Raw genomic sequence first — 19,419 nt, 5'->3', positions numbered from 1 at the left:
TTCTTGAACTCAACACTCCAGATTTTCCGCGAACCGGTTGCCTTAGCAACTGCGTGGAACGCCGGCCCCCCCCCAGCCCCGCCCACCTCCCGCCCCTCGCCACGCCTCACTCTGCGCCCGCCTATTCTATGCTCTTACTTCCGCCCCAGGCTGCCAGCTGGGACCTAGAGTCCTACCGTCTCTACCCATATTGGTATTGCCTGACTAAAAATACGGAAGAACATAATCGCAGTTAGAAAAATATTCTTCCATACAATCCATGCTTTAGTCTCAGAGCATAAAATGTAAAAGAAGTAGCTCTTTGTAACTTGGAGGCTCCGCCTAGCTCGAACAACAGGAGCCGATTTTCAGGCAGTGCCTTAGACAACAGCAACTTTGGAGGCCCCCAGTTTGCTGAGGGAGACGTGGACCTGAGTGGGGCGGTGCGTTCCCGGGCACGGCAGAGGAAGTGGGAGACCAGGCGGAATTGGCGGGCATCTCCACCGGGAGCGGCTCCACCATGTAAGTATTTTTTGACCCCGATTCCAACCCCTGGTCCCGCTGCACGACTTTAATTCTCTCCCGCTCTCCTCCTCAGGTCGAAGGTTTCCTTTAAGATCACGCTGACGTCGGACCCGCGGCTGCCTTACAAAGTGTGAGTAGCCTGGCGGCGGTGTGCCTTGCGGGTTAGGGGGGACCAGGCTGGCCTCCAGATCCTCTCCCACCCCAGCAGGCTGCATGCCGTCCCTTTTCCCCTCCCTCGCTCTTCCTGGAGCCTCCCCCATCCCACTCGAGCCTGAGAGGCGACATCCCGCGCCCGTTGCACTGAGTGTCAGCTCACGGCGCGAGGGAGCAAGGCCGTGTGACGGGAACGTGGTGACCTGTCCACGGGACTGCCTGGGTAGGTGTTGGAGCGGGAGGACGTGTAGACGACTCTAATGATTTGCTGGGGTCCTTAAAGAAGTCCCTATCTGCTCCTGATTGGAAGGGCCTTTTGCCGCTTTGACCAGCTGTTACAGGAAGGGGAAGACAGCCCAGTTCAGATTCTGAAATTACTTGAAATGTTTATCACTGTCCGTCTTCTGATTCCCGTGTGAGTGACTCAACAGTCGGACGTCACAAAGTAATGAGCTTCAAGTCATACACTTCTTTTTTTTTTTTTTTTTTAAAGATTTTATTTATTTATTTGACAGAGAGAGACACAGCGAGAGAGGGAACACAAGCAGGGGGAGTGGAAGAGGGAGAAGCAGGCTTCCCACCGAGCAGGGAGCCCGATGCGGGGCTCGATCCCAGGACCCCGGGACCATGACCTGAGCCGAAGGCAGACGCTTAACGACTGAGCCACCCAGGCGCCCCTCAAGTCATACACTTCTTATGTTGGGATTTAATAAAGTGTGATTAGTAGGAATGGGAAATGCAGAAATAAGGCAGTTTATCCACGCGAGGCCTTTTTTTCTCCTTTAGCAGTTGAATGATGGATTGGCACGGCCTCAACTACATATTCATCCGGAAATTTCCGTGATTTTAGATAAACATTATTGAGGTTATTGTAGCTGGAAGTCGCATAAAAGGCGGCAAAGGACAAGACTTCAATAGGATTTTAAGCATAGTTAATATAATTAATATCGAGACCTACTTAACCAAACTGTTAGCAGTTGTCAGCCTCAGTGACTTAACTATCTTTGACCCATGCAACTCCTACCCTTAAGCTTTTTCCCATGCAACTCCTACCGTTAAGCTTTTTTGATCATTTGATCTCTAGATGAATCTTTTTTTCACCTTATCTCAAATATACATGGTTACAGCCTAAAACCTTAAGGTCTTCTTCAGTAACTGCTCCAGCTAAGGTGTCATTTTCAAGTATGCTCTTGTGGATGACCACATTTTCTTCTTACATCTAATTTACTCTAATATTTCAGAGTAATGAATTAAAAGGAATTAATTCATTGATCAGACTGCTTTTTAAATCTGTCACTACCCTCTCCCCCCTGCTTTACCCGGTTCCTTTTCTTACCCTCCTAGAGTCCATGGTCCGGTCATTCTGTCTGGTGTCCACTCACCTCAGCTCTGGTGTTCTCTCCCCAGTATGTTTTGCTTGGTGAAACATCCAACTCTGAGCTCAACCACCATGTTCTCTGTACATAGCTGAATGTCTTTAGAGAAAATTACACAATTAGGCTGATGGATTTTATGTAAAATTCACAACTATGCTCAGTAGTACCTAATGCTCTGCTACAGTTCCCAGGTTTGCTTATTTTACTTTTTATTCTCTGAAAGAATTTTAAAAATCTATTCATACTTTTTACAATGCTTTTCCCTTTTTCCGAAGCCATCAGAGGAAAATTCATCTTTCCATCATCACATCTATAAAGCTACTACTATGTCTATAAACCCATAGTTTCTGTCCACCATCCTATTACAAAGGAAAACATGACTTTATTCCTATGAAAACCAGCTGTACCACTTGGGCTCTGGATCTCATCTATTTTAGTCTTCTCAAGATTAAAGTAGATGGAGTCCAGAGATTCCTCTCTCCTCATCATCTTTGATTTCTCCCTTTATACTGGGTTATTCTCGTCAATGTATAAATATTCTCTAGAAAAAAAGTGAGAAGGGGGAAGAAAGGACAGAGTAGGACAGCAGTAGTATCTGTAAGAGTGCCTGGAATTTTGTACCAGTTCAATTAATATTGGTGACTGAGTGAATATACTAGGCATACCTAGTGTTTGGTGTGTATATAAAATACGTATAACGTGTGTGTGTGTGTGTCTGTGTAAGGTTAGTTATGCTATATATCCTATTCAAAGTAATTGGTAACTAGTACTTGGGTACTATTAAATTCAATTTTTAAAATTTATGGGAGAATATGCTTTGACTTTTTAATGTTACTTTTCACTTGCCAAGCCAGTAAATGTATGCTTTAATAGAAAAATGTCCTTTGAGTTTCTAGCATTACTAATAGTTGAATTCTAAAAAGGATGTTTCAGTTCCTCATTTATTCTGGGGGATGTCAGAGTTTTTACGGTTTTTTTGTTTTGTTTTTTGTTTTTTGATAGATTCACTCTTGGTATGGCCATTAGGTTATAGAAATGTTCAATCAAATGTGCTCTTGTATATATGGGATGAATTAAATATAGCTTTGACTTTTTCAGTCTGATTCCTATCTTTCATTCTCATTCCCACCTCTTCTCTCACCTTCCTTACTACCATAATTACTTAATCAAAGCTTCAGTCAATGTTCACATATTGACAAGGGAGCCCTTTAGTCCTCTCTGCTTTTACACATGTTCTTTTCTGTGTTTGGATTGTAGTCTTGGGACCACCACTTCTGGACAAACAACACCCTTTAATAATCAGAATGTCACCTCAGTAAAGATTTCTGTAATTGTCGGGGGAGTTCATCTCTCCCTTCTTCAGTTTCCTATAGAAACTTCATTCTCAGTTCTTTATAATAGCACTTGTCAAGTTTTGTCATATTTCTGTTTATATGTAATATTTATTAAAAAGACAAAATTTACTAGTAATTTACTTTAAAAATTCATCTTAATATACAAAATAATTCCCATTTTTTCAAACCACCAGTGTAGTGTTTAAGCACCAAATTTGCAAAATGATGCAACTGACAAACAAAACAAATTCAAATCTAGATAAAATTTGTGGAGTTGCGTAACTCCCAGTCCCTCTGTGATTTTTCTGCCACTTAGAACATGCATTGAAATACGTTTTCATTTTACTATTTTATTGGATTATCTTTGGACAGTCTCACCAATTTAAAATACAGGTAGAAACATATTTTAATGAATATCAGTATGACATTTAGGTATGTATTACAGGGACATTTCCTGTCTGCAGTTCACAAGTGAATTGAAACCCTAAGGTTTTAAGAGTTCCTTTGAAGCACAGTTTTAGGAAAATGAATCTCAGTTTTGAAACTGTAAATGTACTACAGAAATACTTGCCAAGTACAATTGCCTACTTTGTATACTATCACATTCCCATTTTAGCAGATACTTTTTAAACAAATGGCTATCCTTTAGAATTTTGTTTCTATTGTCTCCAAAAAAAACAAGGAAAGAAAAGGGGAGAAAAATGTCCATTTTCACTCTTGAGTGGTATTTTGGAGAAGTAGAATGGTGGCAGCCAAGAATCTCCTACTGGAAGTCATTATAATGTGTTGTGGCAGCTAGTGATTTTTATATTCAGTGATCTGTAACTAAGTGAAGAAATGGGACACATACCTAAGATGTTCCGTAATGGTAATTTATTACAACATTAAAGAACAATACTCTGGTGACAAATAGAGAAGTTTCAAAGAGAAATGTTAGCTTGCCAGTCACTTCCCTGCTTTGAAAGATAATCTGTTTTACAGTCTTGAGTTATTTTTATTTATTTCACATTAGGAACTTTTTATATATTTTTTAACTTCTTTCTTTGTTTTAAAGTGTTTTCTTAGGGTATAATGTCAATTCTATTTTTAGTTTTTAAATTGGAAAATTCATACAGATTGACCATTTATCAGTAATCTTTCATATACTTAACACAGTACAAGTTAGTAACAAAATCACATATTACTCTACAAAATGTTATTTCAGATTGTATTAAGCCCTTTTTCTAATGACAATATAAAGGTAGAAAATCACTTCACATTTTATCATAGTGAACATACTCATTTACACCAATTTAATCTATTTCAGACTTGATTATTAAGAGTGCACTGGAAAGTTCATGAGAAGGTTAAGCTAGACTCTTACAATGAAAGTGATGATCTTCCTGCATCAGGTGCAGAGGTGTTTGGACTGGAGGTGGTAAAGTGGACTGATGACTAAGGAGAAATGTGACTTTTTGAAATCCATTTGTGGAAACCAGCAGCCTATATGCTAGACCTTTTTGTATCAAAGTATTACAAATATATAAGGTTTCACCTATATGGGTTAATTTTCAGGTGGAGCTGTGGGCATCATCTCAGTTATGAAACTAATTGCTTTTTTTTTCATTTTAAAGTTAATGAGCATAGTGTGCAATCAAAATAGACAACCTTCAGCCTCAAAAAACAGTTTTGTCCAGGTCTACCACATTAGCCAAAATAAGGAACAAGGGGCTTTAAGAATAATCAGCTTTTTAAAAAATTCTTTTTAATTCTTCTTGCAGACTTAGTGTTCCTGAAAGTACACCTTTCACAGCAGTCTTAAAGTTTGCAGCAGAAGAAGTAAGTATAGAAATTGGAACAACCTGTATGGAATGCAGTTTACTGGTATCTTTTTCAAAAGTCTTTAAATTTGCGGGGCGCCTGAGTGGCATAGTTGGTTAAGCGTCTGACTCTTGGCTTCAGCTCCGGTTTGATTTTAGGGTCATGAGATCGAACCCTGATCTGCTTCTCTCTCCCTCTCCTCCCTTCTCTCTCTCTCTCTCTCAAATAAATAAATAAATCTTTAAAAAAAAAAGAAAAAGCCTTAAATTTTGCATGTACTCTGACCCACCACTTCCATGCGGATTCATTACTAGGTTAATGCTATCAAAAAGTTAAGCCCTACTTACAGAAGTAAGTGAATGGAAGTTAAGACTTAATAGAAGTAGGGAAAGTGAGTTAAACAAATCTCTGTTTAATGCATCCATTGAAAATTTTAAGGAAAAGTTTTACTGAAATTGAAAAGGTTTGAGGATATGGGAATTTTTTTAAACAGCAACATTATTTTACAGTGTAGTCCGTAAACCTGTTTTTACTCATTTTGATTCTCAAATTAGAATTTTTTAATGTCTTTATCATATTTCTCAAGTTTTCTGTATGAGCATGTCAACTGGTTGCTTTTAAAAGTGTGTAGTCTTTTAAAGCATTTTGCGTTTTTGGTTCTTAAGAAATAAGATTTTTTTCATCCGGAGTTATCAGATGCATCCATAAAGCAGCTCTTTGGACATAACACTACAAGAGTAGCTTGGTCTGGTGGAAATGGCATAAAAATGTGACTTGGGAGACGTTTAATTGTGTCATTAATTATTTGTGTGATATGGGCAAACCTCCCAATTTCTCTCTTCTTCAAATTTCATATCCTGTAAAATGGGAGTAATTAATATCTATCCTTCCTGTCTGATTAAATGATTTTGAGTAAAAATATAATTGCATTTACTGATATTTTGTGAAGTTAAAAGTGCTGTACAAATCTAGAGTAACTCAAATCCAAATGTTTTGATTCAGAATCTTCGAAAAAGTTTATAGTCACAGAAAAATAATTTTAGTAACTAAATAAACTGGCTTAACCCATAATCCTACCCTGAATTTAAGTTATTAATGGAAAATCAGCCAACACATCGGTAGTTACAGATACTGTGCGGGACCACTGACATCATTTATCACTCCTTCATAATTGAACTGAAAAGTGGTAGTACTTGTTTTATAGTCAATTTTAATCTTTTTCACCCATATAGAATAACTAAGAAGGAAACAAATCTGAGTACAGCATCAGCATTACTTTCTGCTGCACAGATCACCTGCAAGAACTATTCCTGGTCCTGGGGCATAGCAGATCCCACAAATTATAATTTAAGAAGTATGTCAATTTGAGCTATAATTAATATTTTATTATTATATTTTATAGTTACATGTGTTCTTTGTAAGGCAAAGGCATTGTTGTGATCTTGGTCTTCTGGTGAAAGTATAAAAAAATTACAACAGACATGCAATAGAAAATAAACTTAAAAATTTCACATAGCTGCTTATATTTATTGAGATTTTAATGTAGCTTATAACCGTTGATGAATTGCAGGTGTTACACCTTTAGAAAGGTTATGACTTTCAGGCAGCAATGAGAAGGACTTTCACAAGATGAGACATTATAGGATCTTACAGTGAAGACAAGAGTTGACTTGACAAACTGAGTCTGTGGATTTAAATCCCTAGTAAAATCTCTTAATAAAAAATAAGAAAATTCCCCAATAGGAGTAAGAATTAATTTAAGTAGTGAGTTGTGAAAACCTGAGAATAGCCTTTTAACATTCTAAGTTACAAGATTTAGGGGTCTGAGAAAGAAAAGAAATGAAAATTTAGGAGCATGAAATACTTTGCATCCAGAAGGAAACTTGTCAGTAGTGTAAGGTGAACATAATAGTTGCTGAATTTTACATCACTAGTGATGCTTCCCAGATTTCTGCTAAACTGTTGCTACTACATTCTGGAAAAGGGAGTAATTATGTCAGCAGTTGCTTATGGTTTTTAATGTTCATAGATATGCTGCCACTATATGGATGTGACTAAAAATGCATAGCTTATCCTAAAATGGACATAATCTAAGAATAAGACAGTAGGGTAACTAGAAACTTTGTAATCTCAAATTTTAGAAATCTGAGATGTTTTATTAAGTATTATAATCTCTATAAATAACTTTTGAAGTATTTTAATATAAAAGCACATTTTGAAGTTATTTTAAGTTAGGTTTATTTAAATTTTTTAAATCTTTAAAAGGACATTTACAAATAAAAATAGACCATATAGACTGTGAAGTTATGTGTTTATTAGGTGCATAATCCAGTAACAGGTATTGTTCTCATGCATAGTTAAATTTTTATTTTAAAACTTGATTCTTTAATTTATAACTTAAAGTAAACTTTTAGTTGTTTTTCTTAACTATGTATATGTGGCCATTATAAATACCCAGAGCAGCATTTCCCAGAATACTTTTCCAAGGCCACTAGAACCACCAAAACAACAACAACAAAAACAATGAAAAACTAGAATTAGTGGCCAAAGAGTATGGGAAATACTTTATTCACCATTTCCTTCTTGACATTAAATCAACTATATTAGCTGCATATTAGCTGATTTTGAGAAGAATACTACTTTAGTGTTTTCCAGATTTATTTGATCACAAAACTCAACTGTAATATCTATAAAGCTAGTCTATAAGCATAGAAGTACTTAATAAATACTTGTTAGATAAATGAATGAACTTATGAGTACATGAACACATTTTGACAACTGCTGGTCTCAAAAGAATTAGGACTTCTCTAAAGGGAGAAGTTCCATACCACATTTTATTGATTCAGAAAACATCTTTTTACACCTCTGGAAGTAGATCAGTGGAGTCTTACTCTCACTATTAGCCAAGTGGCAGTCACATAATTGTCTAGTTGACATCATCTGCACCCACTTGAACTTAGTTGTTATTTCCTGGTGGCATAATTAGACTTGAAATCCTGTGAAATATAAGTCAGCAATATATTCAGAGGAGAATTTGAGGAAGGAATTTGAGCTTTGGTTGGTCTTCCATTAAATACAAGATAGCATTTGTTTGATCTTACTGCTTCTACAGAGAAATTTTAGGAATGTTCTAAGCAAGTGGTTTGCTTTTATTTTTGATTATGCAAGAGAGTTACATATGATAAAAGTAACATGTCTAAGTCTGAAAGAGTAAACATCGATCGTAGCTTTATTGACAGTGTTTTTCTTTTTCTGTAATGCATAAAATAAGATGCATTTTCCAATCCCTGGTGTCCTACATGCAGTGAAATGCAGTATTTAGAAAAAAATATTGTTCATTAAATATAAGCCAATTAATAGTATTTTCTTTGATGACATTATTTATCCTAAAAGATAAATCACATTTTAGGATTATAGAATTGATTATATATACCCCATCCTTGCTAACCATCTTTTATAGTTTATGTATATAAATATTTATATATTTTTATATAAACTTTCACAAAGATACAAAATAATTTTTTTCCTTTTTCTCCTTTTTAGTTTAAAGTTCCTGCAGCAACAAGTGCAATTATTACCAATGGTAAGAAATTATTTTAAAACTATTACCTCAAAGCTATAGAAATTGTTTTAAAAAGTCAAATTAATTAAAATCGACTTAAAAAGGCCAAAATTTATATTAACATAAATGATATACATAATTGTAAATACTAAGTCAAGGTATTGTCCATAATGAGCTCTTTTCGGTTTCTTTATGCTTCTGGTATTTTATAGCACTTTACAATATCTTGTGTCCTTACCACTTCATGCCAGATTATTACTAAAAATAACTTTTCCCTTTATTTAACAAGGTGTGTTGTTGTTTTTTAATAAGTTGTAGATGCTTTTAGAATATAAGAAGTTAAATGGGAATGTACCTTTGCTATAGCTTTTTATTGCTTTCCTATAGTAAACTATTTCTTGTAAGCTTGAAATAATGAGGATTTTATTCAATTAGATCTATAGTTTAAATTCTGAATATCTTAGAATACTAGTAATAATTGTCATGGAACTAGCCCTGTGAGAAGATACTGAAATAAGATGAAGGGTAAAGATTGCGGGAAGGCCTTCACAATCTTGCAAAAATACAAGGTAGTATTTGTTGGTGCTGGCCAGTGGTTCAGGTGCAGTTAGGATAATCTAAGAGAACATGGGTTTAATGCACGGTAGCATGCTTTAGTTTAGATACGACAGAATTTCTCATTCTGAAACATTCCGTATGCTGTCATATTGCAGTGTTTCTCTACCTGACCTACTTTCCAGAAAGTTTTAGATTTACAAATTAGCTGTTAGGAAAGTGCTTTGTAAACTTTGATCAGGTGTCACTGCAACTTGAATTAAATGACTTTGGGGGCTCTCCTGGGGAGATTTTATGCCTTGGGAGCAATATGTAAATGACGAAGGACATAACCTAAAGTGCTTTTGACTTTATTTTTCACTGGGTGTGGTGTGGTAAAATACATTGTCTTCCATGGAACTTATCAGGATCATGGCATTGACAGGTGTTCTTGTCTAACCCAGCAATATATGTGAATGCATAATAATAACGGATATTTATTTCAACATATTTCAACAGGTAACTTACTGAAAGATTTGTCATTCATGTTTTTGGATTTAAATTGTTTGGCTTGTGCCTGTATACATAGTAATGACAAATCTCTTGTTACATTAAACCATTTTAGCTTTAGAAATAAAACCACTTAGATAATTTTATGACTTCTTTTCTAGATGGAATAGGAATAAATCCTGCCCAGACTGCTGGTGAGTATTTGTCTGAAACTCACGGACACGTGGGTGGGGCTCTGCGTGTCAGTTGATACTGAACATGTGATTCATTCTAATTAGACTAGATAGGGTTTTTACCAGGATAATAGCTATTTTTTAACGGTTATGTAGGAGTCTTTACCCGTGTCTTGGAGTAATAATTTGTTTTGTTATGGGTATCAGTTATATATGCTTTTGGCTACAAGTAAGAGAAAACCTCACTAATAAGCATTAAAAGGTGTTTAATACATGGAACCAAAAGTGACGGTAAGATCGTACTCTTTCGGGAATGATTTGGACCTACCTTTATATGATAGTGGTGAGGTAGTCCATGGGAAGTGCTTACAAGTCTGCATTATCCGTAGTAAGCATTCAGGAAGTGCTAGCTGTTAACTGTTACTTTAAAAAAGAACAGTCTTTCAGGGGACTTAGTCCACACTCAGAGCTTCAGACTTGGTATTATACAGTGCTGTATATTGATGTCCTAACAAGCAGGCAAAGTAAAAGTGATCTTAAACTTTTTAATAGGTAGTTTTATATTTTTTAGATGTACCTTTTTTTGGCTTATAATCTAAATACAGTGTTTTAAAATTAAGCATGTGTTAATATAATGTGATCTCTATTTGAGCAGTAGTTATGTTTAAATCATTCTAAAGTACTTCTGTATTATAAAAAAATTATATTGTCCTCATAAGGCCTTGGAATTGAAATTTAACCGTATAGAAAATGAAGAGGGATTTAAAATTGTAATTTTTTTTTAAGATTTTATTTGAGAGAGAGAAAGAGAGAGAGAGCATGAGAGGGGGGAGGGTCAGAGGGAGAAGCAAACTCCCTGCCGAGCAGGGAGCCTGATGAGGGACTCAGTCCCGGGACTCTAGGATCATGACCTAAGCTGAAGGCAGTCGCTTAACCAACTGAGCCACCCAGGTGCCCTAAAATTGTAATTTTCTTTTTTTTTACTTAAATCAATAGTTTTAAGTATATAATGTTATTAAATTAAAAAGATTATTGAGAATCATGAGGCATTTTATTGTGGAGATGTCTTTAAACTTCGGTTTAAAGGTTTTATTTCTTCTTGCTGTAGAAATGTTCAGTAGTTCATACTAATTTGAGTTACCGCTTATTGTAACATGCTGCCTGTTGTATTACCCTTAAAAGTTGAAATCTGCATATCATGGGGCATGAAGAAAATTTCAGCAAGTAATTGAGCAAAAATAGGTCAGATCAGGTTTCTAAACCTCTGTCATTTGTGGTAATTTAGATTTACTATTCTTGGGGCGCCTGGGTGGCTCAGTCGTTAAGCGTCTGCCTTCAGCTCAGGTCATGATCCCAGGGTCCTGGGATCGAGCCCCACGTTGGGCTCTGCTTAGTGGAGAGTCTGCTTCTCCCTCTGTCACTCGCCCTGCTTGTGTTCCCTCTCTCGCTGTCTCTCTCTTTCTCTGTCAAAATAAATAAATAAAATCTTAAAAAAAAAAAAAAAGATTTACTATTCTTTCTGTCCTCAGATATTTTATTGTGTATTAAATTAGCAAGTATTGATGGTTAAATTACATTGTTGTTTGCTGAGTGTATGCATTAGCACTTTTGTGGCTAGTGTTCTTATTTAAAATGTTCAGACATTTGGTTGGGTTGTCAAGATGTGAGAGGAATGGGAACAAGCCTTAAAAAGCTTGGAGTTAGATTCTGAAAATACTTGAGCTTCTGTACCTACTTACTTTACACTTCTTTGTATCTTGTATTATGATCGTTGTTGGAATGTTAAGATAACTTGTCATTTTTTAAATACCTAACTTTATGTTTTGTTTGTTTGTGTAGGAAATGTTTTCCTAAAGCATGGTTCAGAACTGCGAATTATTCCTAGAGATCGTGTTGGAAGTTGGTAATATCTGCTACCTGGAACATAAGATGACCTTTCCAAATAAATTTTGGTATTGTTGTAAAACTGAAATCAGCCATTTAAAACACTATGAAAACACCAGTAGTTGATGAAATAATGAAGGGTGACTCTGTCCCTTCTTGTTATTCACACTCTTCCTGTGAAGAGGGACTGCTTATGCGTAGAGGGTATCATCTCCACAGAAGATCCTAGCCTGTCATTGCTACCTCACAACACACAGGTAGTTCATTCGGGCCAAGTGGATTATCCAGCTGTGTTTTGTAAGTGGTGGATGCTTCTGATAACTCTTTTGAGAACATTTGGAAAATTAAAGTTTACTGAATCTTCCTATTTGTCTGAGTTAAACATTTAAAAGGACTGTGGGTCATACATGGCAGTTTGCTTGATAGCATCTGACTTACACACTTAAAAATAGTTGAATTCTCAATTGTATATTGTTCATGATAAAGGATATAGACATATCAATGAATATGTAACTATCTTTAACTTTTTATCATTTAGGTTTTCTTAAGTTTCAAACTATATCAGAGACTCCAAAATTGAATTTTTTGATCTAGCCCTTTTGTGTAAAATTGATACCTCACACCAAAGAGTTTTAACTATCATCTTGCAGAATCCACTACTTGGTAAGAATTGAGAATAAAGTTAGAAGCGTTCTTTGCTAAGTTACGTATCCTTTGTCAGTCTCCGAATACAACCTTTAAAACAGGAATCCTCAAGAAATTCTTGTCTTACTGTGAGGGTAATATTTCTAAATAGCATTCAGGAAGAGAGTATTGGAAAGATCTGGAATTCATAACAGAGCTCTAGGAAACGCTAATTGAAAATGCTGATTATTATACTTACTAAAGACCCAACATTTAAGGAGGTGTTAAGTTTAGTCACTCAAGTGAATAAGAAGTCAGGAAAGGGATCCTGGGGAAACCCCAATGACCAGTTTTCTAGTAAGGAGGAAAGAAACAAAAGACACAGTGAAGGGGAACAGAAAGCTGTAGCAAAGCATCACAGAAAAAGCCAACTGGGTTGGCAAAAGTGCAGTGTGTGTTGTGGAGAACGAAGGGGAAAAGAAAATATCTGACATTGTCAGAAGGAGCAGAAGGCAATTAGAGAAAGCAGAGTGTAGGCTTTGTCAACACACAGACTTCAGAATTCCCCTTATGATAATCTAAAGAATGATACGCATAAGGGAAGATTTTATTTGCCCTTACAGAGGAAATCAGTATCTATGCAAATCTTGAAAGATGAAAAGAAGGCTCATAGTGATGCAGAACCAGTGCTTGGCCTGCTGCTATATACTGGATGGTGAGCTCCCTGGAGGCAGGCTTTGTGTCTGTCTTGCTCTTTTTAGACCTGGAAATGTAGTAGGCTTTCAGTAAGTGCTTGCTGAATTATTCATGAATAAATTATCTCTAAGACCAGTTTTTATCTAAGCGTGTTTCAATTATCTTCCCTGTCATAGGCATTAGGTTCATTGGGAAAAAAATGTATAAGGAGATGCAACCGGGTTAGCATCTCAAGGGTGACATTGGTAGTTAAGTTTAAGAAATTAACCAGATATTGTCATATATTTGACAAATGAACAGTAAGATCCTGAATTGTAAATGTTGAAAAGTATGCTTCTAATATTTGGGGAGTTTTTATTTTTCTAAACAAAACTGATGCTCAAAGACCCCAGGTTCTTAACATCATTAAGCCTCAGTTAACCAGAAATTTATGAATACCCATTCTCTGAATTTTTAAATTTAATTTAGATTTCCCTCCATCCTGTTTGTACAACGAAATCTGCCTGCTGTGTTACCTAAGTTATGATGTCCTGTGCCATAAAGTAATTTAATATTTTTGTCCTTTGGTTTTGAAAGTTTTGTTATAGTAAGTCCTTAAATTAAAAACATTTCCTAAAGAACTGGATATTTGTAATTAAATAAATGTGATCTGTAAGCTCTTTGTGCAGAATGTTTTGAAGTATCGTATTTTGTTTAAATACATTATTGGTACATAATTAATATCTTAGGGAAATACATTTTGTCATACTGTAAACTGTATTGTCTACTCTTACTTCATTATTAAAGCTCCTAATCAGCACACCTGTTGAGCTGGTGTATAACAAATGTTGCAAAAAAAGGTGGGGGGTGGGGCAAAGATGATGAATCACCATAGGTCATAGAAATGAATATATACTTCCAAATGCCCGTCCTTTTTCAGGAACAAAAAAGAGAGCAGTTATAGTAATTGTGTAGGCTGATATGTTCCAAACCTAAGTGATTATCAGAGCCACCTAGAGAATTAAAAATACGGATATCTAGAAATCACCCCTAAAGTTTTGAATCCTTAAATCTGGTATGTCATAGAAGAATCTCTGTTTACAAAAAGCAGTCCTGGTGATACTTGTTGTGCAGCTGGGTTTGGAAATGATAAGGCCAACCTTTTCACTTTGTAGATGAGCAAAATTAAGTCCAAGGGGTAGAAGTGAGTAGGATATGTTCTAGAATCTGGGAAAGTGTACATCCACTTCTTGGTTCTCTAGTAGCTGACTAAGTGCAGAGACCCTAGCTAACCGTCTCTCTCGCTGGTAGTAAAACCTCATTTTAAAGTGTTTATACAATAGTTTTTGTGGATATTTTATTTCTTAAAATTAATTCGAAAGGAAAGTTAATGGGAAGAAAATTCAATCCCCTTTAAGGCCCCCTCTCCCCAAATTAAGATATTAAAAATATTTACCATGTCTTTTACCCAAGGCATTGAAATATTTTTGAACTTGGAAGCATTAATACACTTTAATGGAGCAGTTCTGAATTGACTGTTCAGTGTTCCCAAGGCTGTTTATAAAGCAGCAGGTTACATAGGTAAATTACATATATATATGTGTGTGTGTGTGTGTGTGTGTGTCTATATACATATGAATATATATTACTTATGTAGTTTGTGGTTCTATATGTACATACACGTGTATATATGATTTACATAGGTAATTCACCCAAAAGAAATGTATTGAACATCTATGTGTCAAATATTTTGATATGCTTCCTCATTCTTCACAATTCCAAATTATCCCCATTTTACAGAAGAAGAAAGGCTTAAGTAGGTTGAGATTTGGATTTGACCCCTTTTATGACTTTGGAACTCTTCACATCATACAAGGAGAATTTTTAGTATCTTTTTTTCTCCGCAATATACCAAATCTGTATCTGTATTGAATTATAAATTTAAAAATAGAAAATGTCTAGGACTTCAATTCTTATTTCAGAGTACTTAATGTGTGTGTAATAATCATGAATGGCATTACTTTTCAGTACATGGTGTAAATTTGATGGTGTAAATGTGGTAAAATTATAGGACATTCAGTAAAAGTCAGTCAAATAAAGATAATTATGATTCTGGTGCGAGAGCAGGACTGTGGCGCCATATTCATCAGCTTCATCAGACAATTTATGTTCCTGTCATTTTATGTATCTTGCAGATGCAGCTACAAGATTGGTACCCTGCTCTTCTGACCAGATTGGTGCCCATAAGCCCCTCCAATACAGAAATTCTGGAACTACCCTCTGATAATACTAGAGATAGATATATCATTATTTAAATCAGGCTATGTAGTTAAACCATTCTATTTGAAATAAACATTCTCAAAAGGTTTAGCCTATCCAGTCTATTAGCTACAGCCTCCAAATTGCCTAAGCCAGGTATTTGGGACTCATTAGATTTTTTTTCCTTTCTTTTGCCATAGCAAACCCATCACAAGATTCTATTCCATTTACAAAATCTGTCCAAGATCTGTAATTAAAGCCCTCATCCTCTCATAAATGCTATTAGAAAAGCTTGTAGTCTCTCTGTTCCCTCTTTCACACTGTTGTTGTAATGAGGTTTTTGGCATGGAAATACGATTGTGTAGTTCCACTAGTCAAAATCCTGCTGAATAAAAATCTATATATGACCTGTGAGAACCTTCATGAACTGCTCTTCGTTCAGAGTCATCTGGTACCACGACTGATTTGCACTGCAGCTACATTGAACTACAGATATTTATTATCTCCATTGTGCCATGGTCTCACCCCTCCATGCCTCTACTTTCTCCAGTGGTCTTCCTGAAAAATCCAGGATTGATTCTTCAAGTTTAAAAGCTGGGGAGCCTTTCCTCACTCCTCCCGAGCAGAGCTAGGTTGTTTAACTCTCCAAGCGACCATTGCATTTTGGACATTCCCCCATTGTAGCAATTGTTAAATACAGAGTTATATTTGTCTCTGATTTAAAGTATAAATTTTATAAAAGTGTAAGATTGTGACTGAAACAGGATTTCCAAATTACCTTGCCCATAATAGATAATAAATACTTCATGATCAAAAGACTACATAAGAGAATAAAAACTTTGAAAATCGCAACAATTTGTGGCTCATGCCTAATAAATTCTTTTGCTAGAATATTTGGTTAATGAATATATTCCTCACCATTTCTTGTAGTAGAGAATTTACTCTTGACTCAGAAATGAATTAATCGCTCTTTTAAAAGTGAAAAGCATTCTCCCATTTTTAACAAATATGTATTAATTATTTAGCTGTATCAAGGGAATTGCTAAATGCTGGAGATGAAATATAATCAAGACTCATTTCCTTTTCTTTGGGTCCCCAAAATTTACACATTTCAGAAACAGCAAAATCTGAAGATGTAATTACATGGAAATAAAGATGTTTATCAAGCCCTTTTTTAATGTGCTGGGCACAGTGCTAGGCACTTCACCATCATAATCTCATCTAATCCTTAATCTCTGTACAAAATGCTGGTGTTAATTTTTTTTTCTTTACTGTTAAGAAAGCCAAGATTTAGGTTAATGTGTCCAAAGTTAGAAGGAAATTGGCTCCTAGGGCCATATGATTATGAAGTCTACCCCCCAAATCATTACATGTTTGCTATCATTTTCCTAGAACTATATTGAAATATTTCTCCCAAGATGAAAAAGGGTACTTCACAGGTTGCTTTTGAACATTTCTGTGATCTCACTTGGCTTGAAAAATTTAACATTCAATAATCTGTATAGACGCACTTAGACTCTTTTTCAGTATATATATACACACACACACACACACACACACACACACACAACAAAGAATTGTGAACATTCGAGAAGTAGGTTTATGGCTCTATAATCTGCTTTGCTATACAGAGGGTGTTGTGGTAATTTTGTCTTTGGATGCAAAACAGCGGCCAAGGTTGGCAGACAAACGCAGAGAGCCAGTTTTTGGCATAAATCTCTTGATTTTCTGGCAAAACTCGTTAGCAATGTAAAAACTGTTATTGAGAGCATATTGTGATGATACATCATGTCAATATTTGTTTGGCTGTGTAACACTGTGGATTTAATAAATTAATTCTTAAATGTACAATTTACAACTGATGAGCTGTTGTAGAAATAAACTGTATGTGGTACGTGTTGTCAGTGCCACAAACATTTTGATGTCTCAGACTTGCCTCTCTGATTTTCTAGATAAATGTATGGATGGATTAGGGCTCATTAAATTAGCCTTCAGTGTGCAAATTAAGCAGGAATGAATAAGTAAATGAGTGAGTCACAGAGGTCTTAATCCTTTGTGAGTTCTGTCATAAATCCATTATCTGCTAGACTGTTTTACTCGGCATTCTCAGTTTGGGCATAGAGTTAGAAAATGCCTAAAAAAAATTGTTGAGTTACTAAATCATTTTTTGTATGCTTATTTTCTTGGTATATGAGAGCGGTATACCTGGTACTTTGAGACCAAAACCTAAATTATAAAAGAAGAATCACTATTCTTCCTAAGAAGGAGTTCATATGAACGACTAATACTTCTTGAGTTTCTAGTATGTATTAGGCACTAGATTTTATGTTTTACATTCTTATTTAATCCTCTTTGTAGTCTATGAGGTCAATAATATCTTTTCACCATACTTTGGATTTTTAAGCTGGATCTTTCAACGAGATTTGGTACTTTCCCCAAGGTTCTACAACTACTAAGCAGCTGTGGTGTCAAGCCTTCATGTGCCGCTGCAGGACGTACACTCCTAGCCACTGCACCACATGGCCTCTGTGCGGGGTGGTGGGGGCGGGGGGGCGGTCCTGGGGCATTAGCCTAGTTCAAAACCCGGAAAGCTGGTGCCTCCCTCTGGCTACCTTCTGCCTCTCTCTCTAGCTGCTTCTTCCTCATTCTCCTGGCCTCTCCAACCCCTCCATGTGTCTTGAAGCCTGTGAGAAAGGAAAGTGACATGAATATAGTTGCATTTACATTTCTTCATGTTGCTTCATAGATATCTACTTGAAATTCTTTCAGTCCTTTATTCAGGTATTTATTTATCAAGAATGAGAACATGAATTAGACCAGCTCACTGCCCCTCGGAGTTAAAAGTCCATGCTCCCGAGGCTTGGAGAGCAGGCTGTGTGGGCAACAGTTCCTAGACCTTCAGCCAGCTCTCGTAGGTCTCATTGGATGTTCTTATCCCTTGGTTAAGGCCTGACAAATCCCTATTACAGCTTCGGACTCACGGAACTTTAGCCTCCACCAGATTATTTGAATGGCGTCTAGTAAAGAGTAGAGGATCCCTGAGGCCAAGGTCAATGAACCTGGGGAGAGGGAAGAAACCATGTGAAGCAAAAAAGGTAAGGCCAGGAAGCAAGGTAGTAACCAGAGGAGAAGGACAAAAATAGACAAAACTTAGAATTTGGGAATGAAGACGGAAATAGAAATTCTAAACTGGAAGACTGATGAAGAATCAGAAATCTCGTGGGTAATGTGTCAAGGCATGGTAGGTATTTTGGGGTACGAAGTGGCAAGAGCAGTGGGTAAATTCGTATAGGTGTGTCTCAGAGGGTGTTCAAAAATTCAAAATTAAATTTGACACAACTACTGTCCCAGCCAAGAAGCAGGAGGAAATCTGAAGTCGAGGACCTGATCTGTTTGGTCCCTGCTGATGAGAAGCAAAGAGCTATGTTGGGAAGATGCTTAAATAGGTTACTATAATATAGTGTGTTATTACGACAGATACAGAGGATGCACATAATTATTCTTTTTAGAAACTGCACTGAAAAGTAGCTATAAGAACAATGGTATCTCCAAATTAATTTTTCAAGTGAAATTGTTCTTGTAATATCTAGAGTGACCAAGTTAATATCAATGAAACAATATGATGTCTAAAGTAAGAAATGCCAATTTTAAAGTGTAAGCCTCTATATTAGTTTGGTATTTAAAAAAAAATACCAGAAACTGAGTGACTTATGCAACAGAAATTTATTATTTCACAAACAATTCTGGAGCCTAGAAGTCTGGGTGTCAGCAGGGCTGGTGTCAGCAGGGCTGGTTCCTTCTGATGGCTCTGAAGGATAGATCCATTCCAGGCCTCTCCTTGGGTGGTTGACAGCATTCTGTTCTGTCTCTCTGCATCTTCTTCCCTCTCTCTTTATGTCTCTTTGTTCTAATTTTCCCTTTTTATAAGGATACCAGTATATTGAATTAGGACCAGCACCAATGACCTCATCTTAACTAAACTAATTATATCTGCAATGACCCAATTTCCAAATAAAATCACCTTCTGGGGC

At 36.2% G+C, this 19,419-nt stretch overlaps 1 protein-coding gene across 3 annotated transcripts; it reads left to right on the top strand.

Annotated features, from left to right (window-relative positions):
- The first annotated feature begins 373 nt into the window (after positions 1–373).
- On the top strand, positions 374–17,317 carry UFM1 (ubiquitin fold modifier 1). Of its 3 annotated transcripts, none has more exons than XR_013447010.1 (7): positions 374–501; positions 578–634; positions 5,128–5,185; positions 8,711–8,750; positions 9,935–9,967; positions 11,786–12,127; positions 15,325–17,317. XR_013447010.1 is itself a non-coding variant. In XM_036090818.2 (7 exons), coding segments are annotated over exons 1-7 (255 nt in total). In that variant the 5' UTR covers positions 374–499; the 3' UTR covers positions 15,326–17,317. The 3 variants fall into 3 exon arrangements, 2 of the variants coding, with proteins under 2 accessions (XP_035946711.1, XP_035946710.1); XM_036090818.2 differs by having other exon boundaries at positions 11,786–11,849; XM_036090817.2 differs by lacking the exon at positions 15,325–17,317 and having other exon boundaries at positions 11,786–13,805.
- Positions 17,318–19,419: the final 2,102 nt, after the last annotated feature.

The sequence above is a fragment of the Halichoerus grypus genome, chromosome 4 (genome assembly GCF_964656455.1).
Source record: "Halichoerus grypus chromosome 4, mHalGry1.hap1.1, whole genome shotgun sequence".
Lineage (NCBI taxonomy): Eukaryota > Metazoa > Chordata > Mammalia > Carnivora > Phocidae > Halichoerus > Halichoerus grypus.
This window is presented reverse-complemented; position numbering and strand designations above follow the sequence as displayed.

Coding starts and splice junctions, on each gene's coding strand:
- UFM1 (XM_036090817.2), top strand. Junction 5,186..8,710: donor TAAAGTTTGCAGCAGAAGAA/GTAAGTATAGAA, acceptor TCTCCTTTTTAG/TTTAAAGTTCCTGCAGCAAC. Junction 8,751..9,934: donor AAGTGCAATTATTACCAATG/GTAAGAAATTAT, acceptor CTTCTTTTCTAG/ATGGAATAGGAATAAATCCT.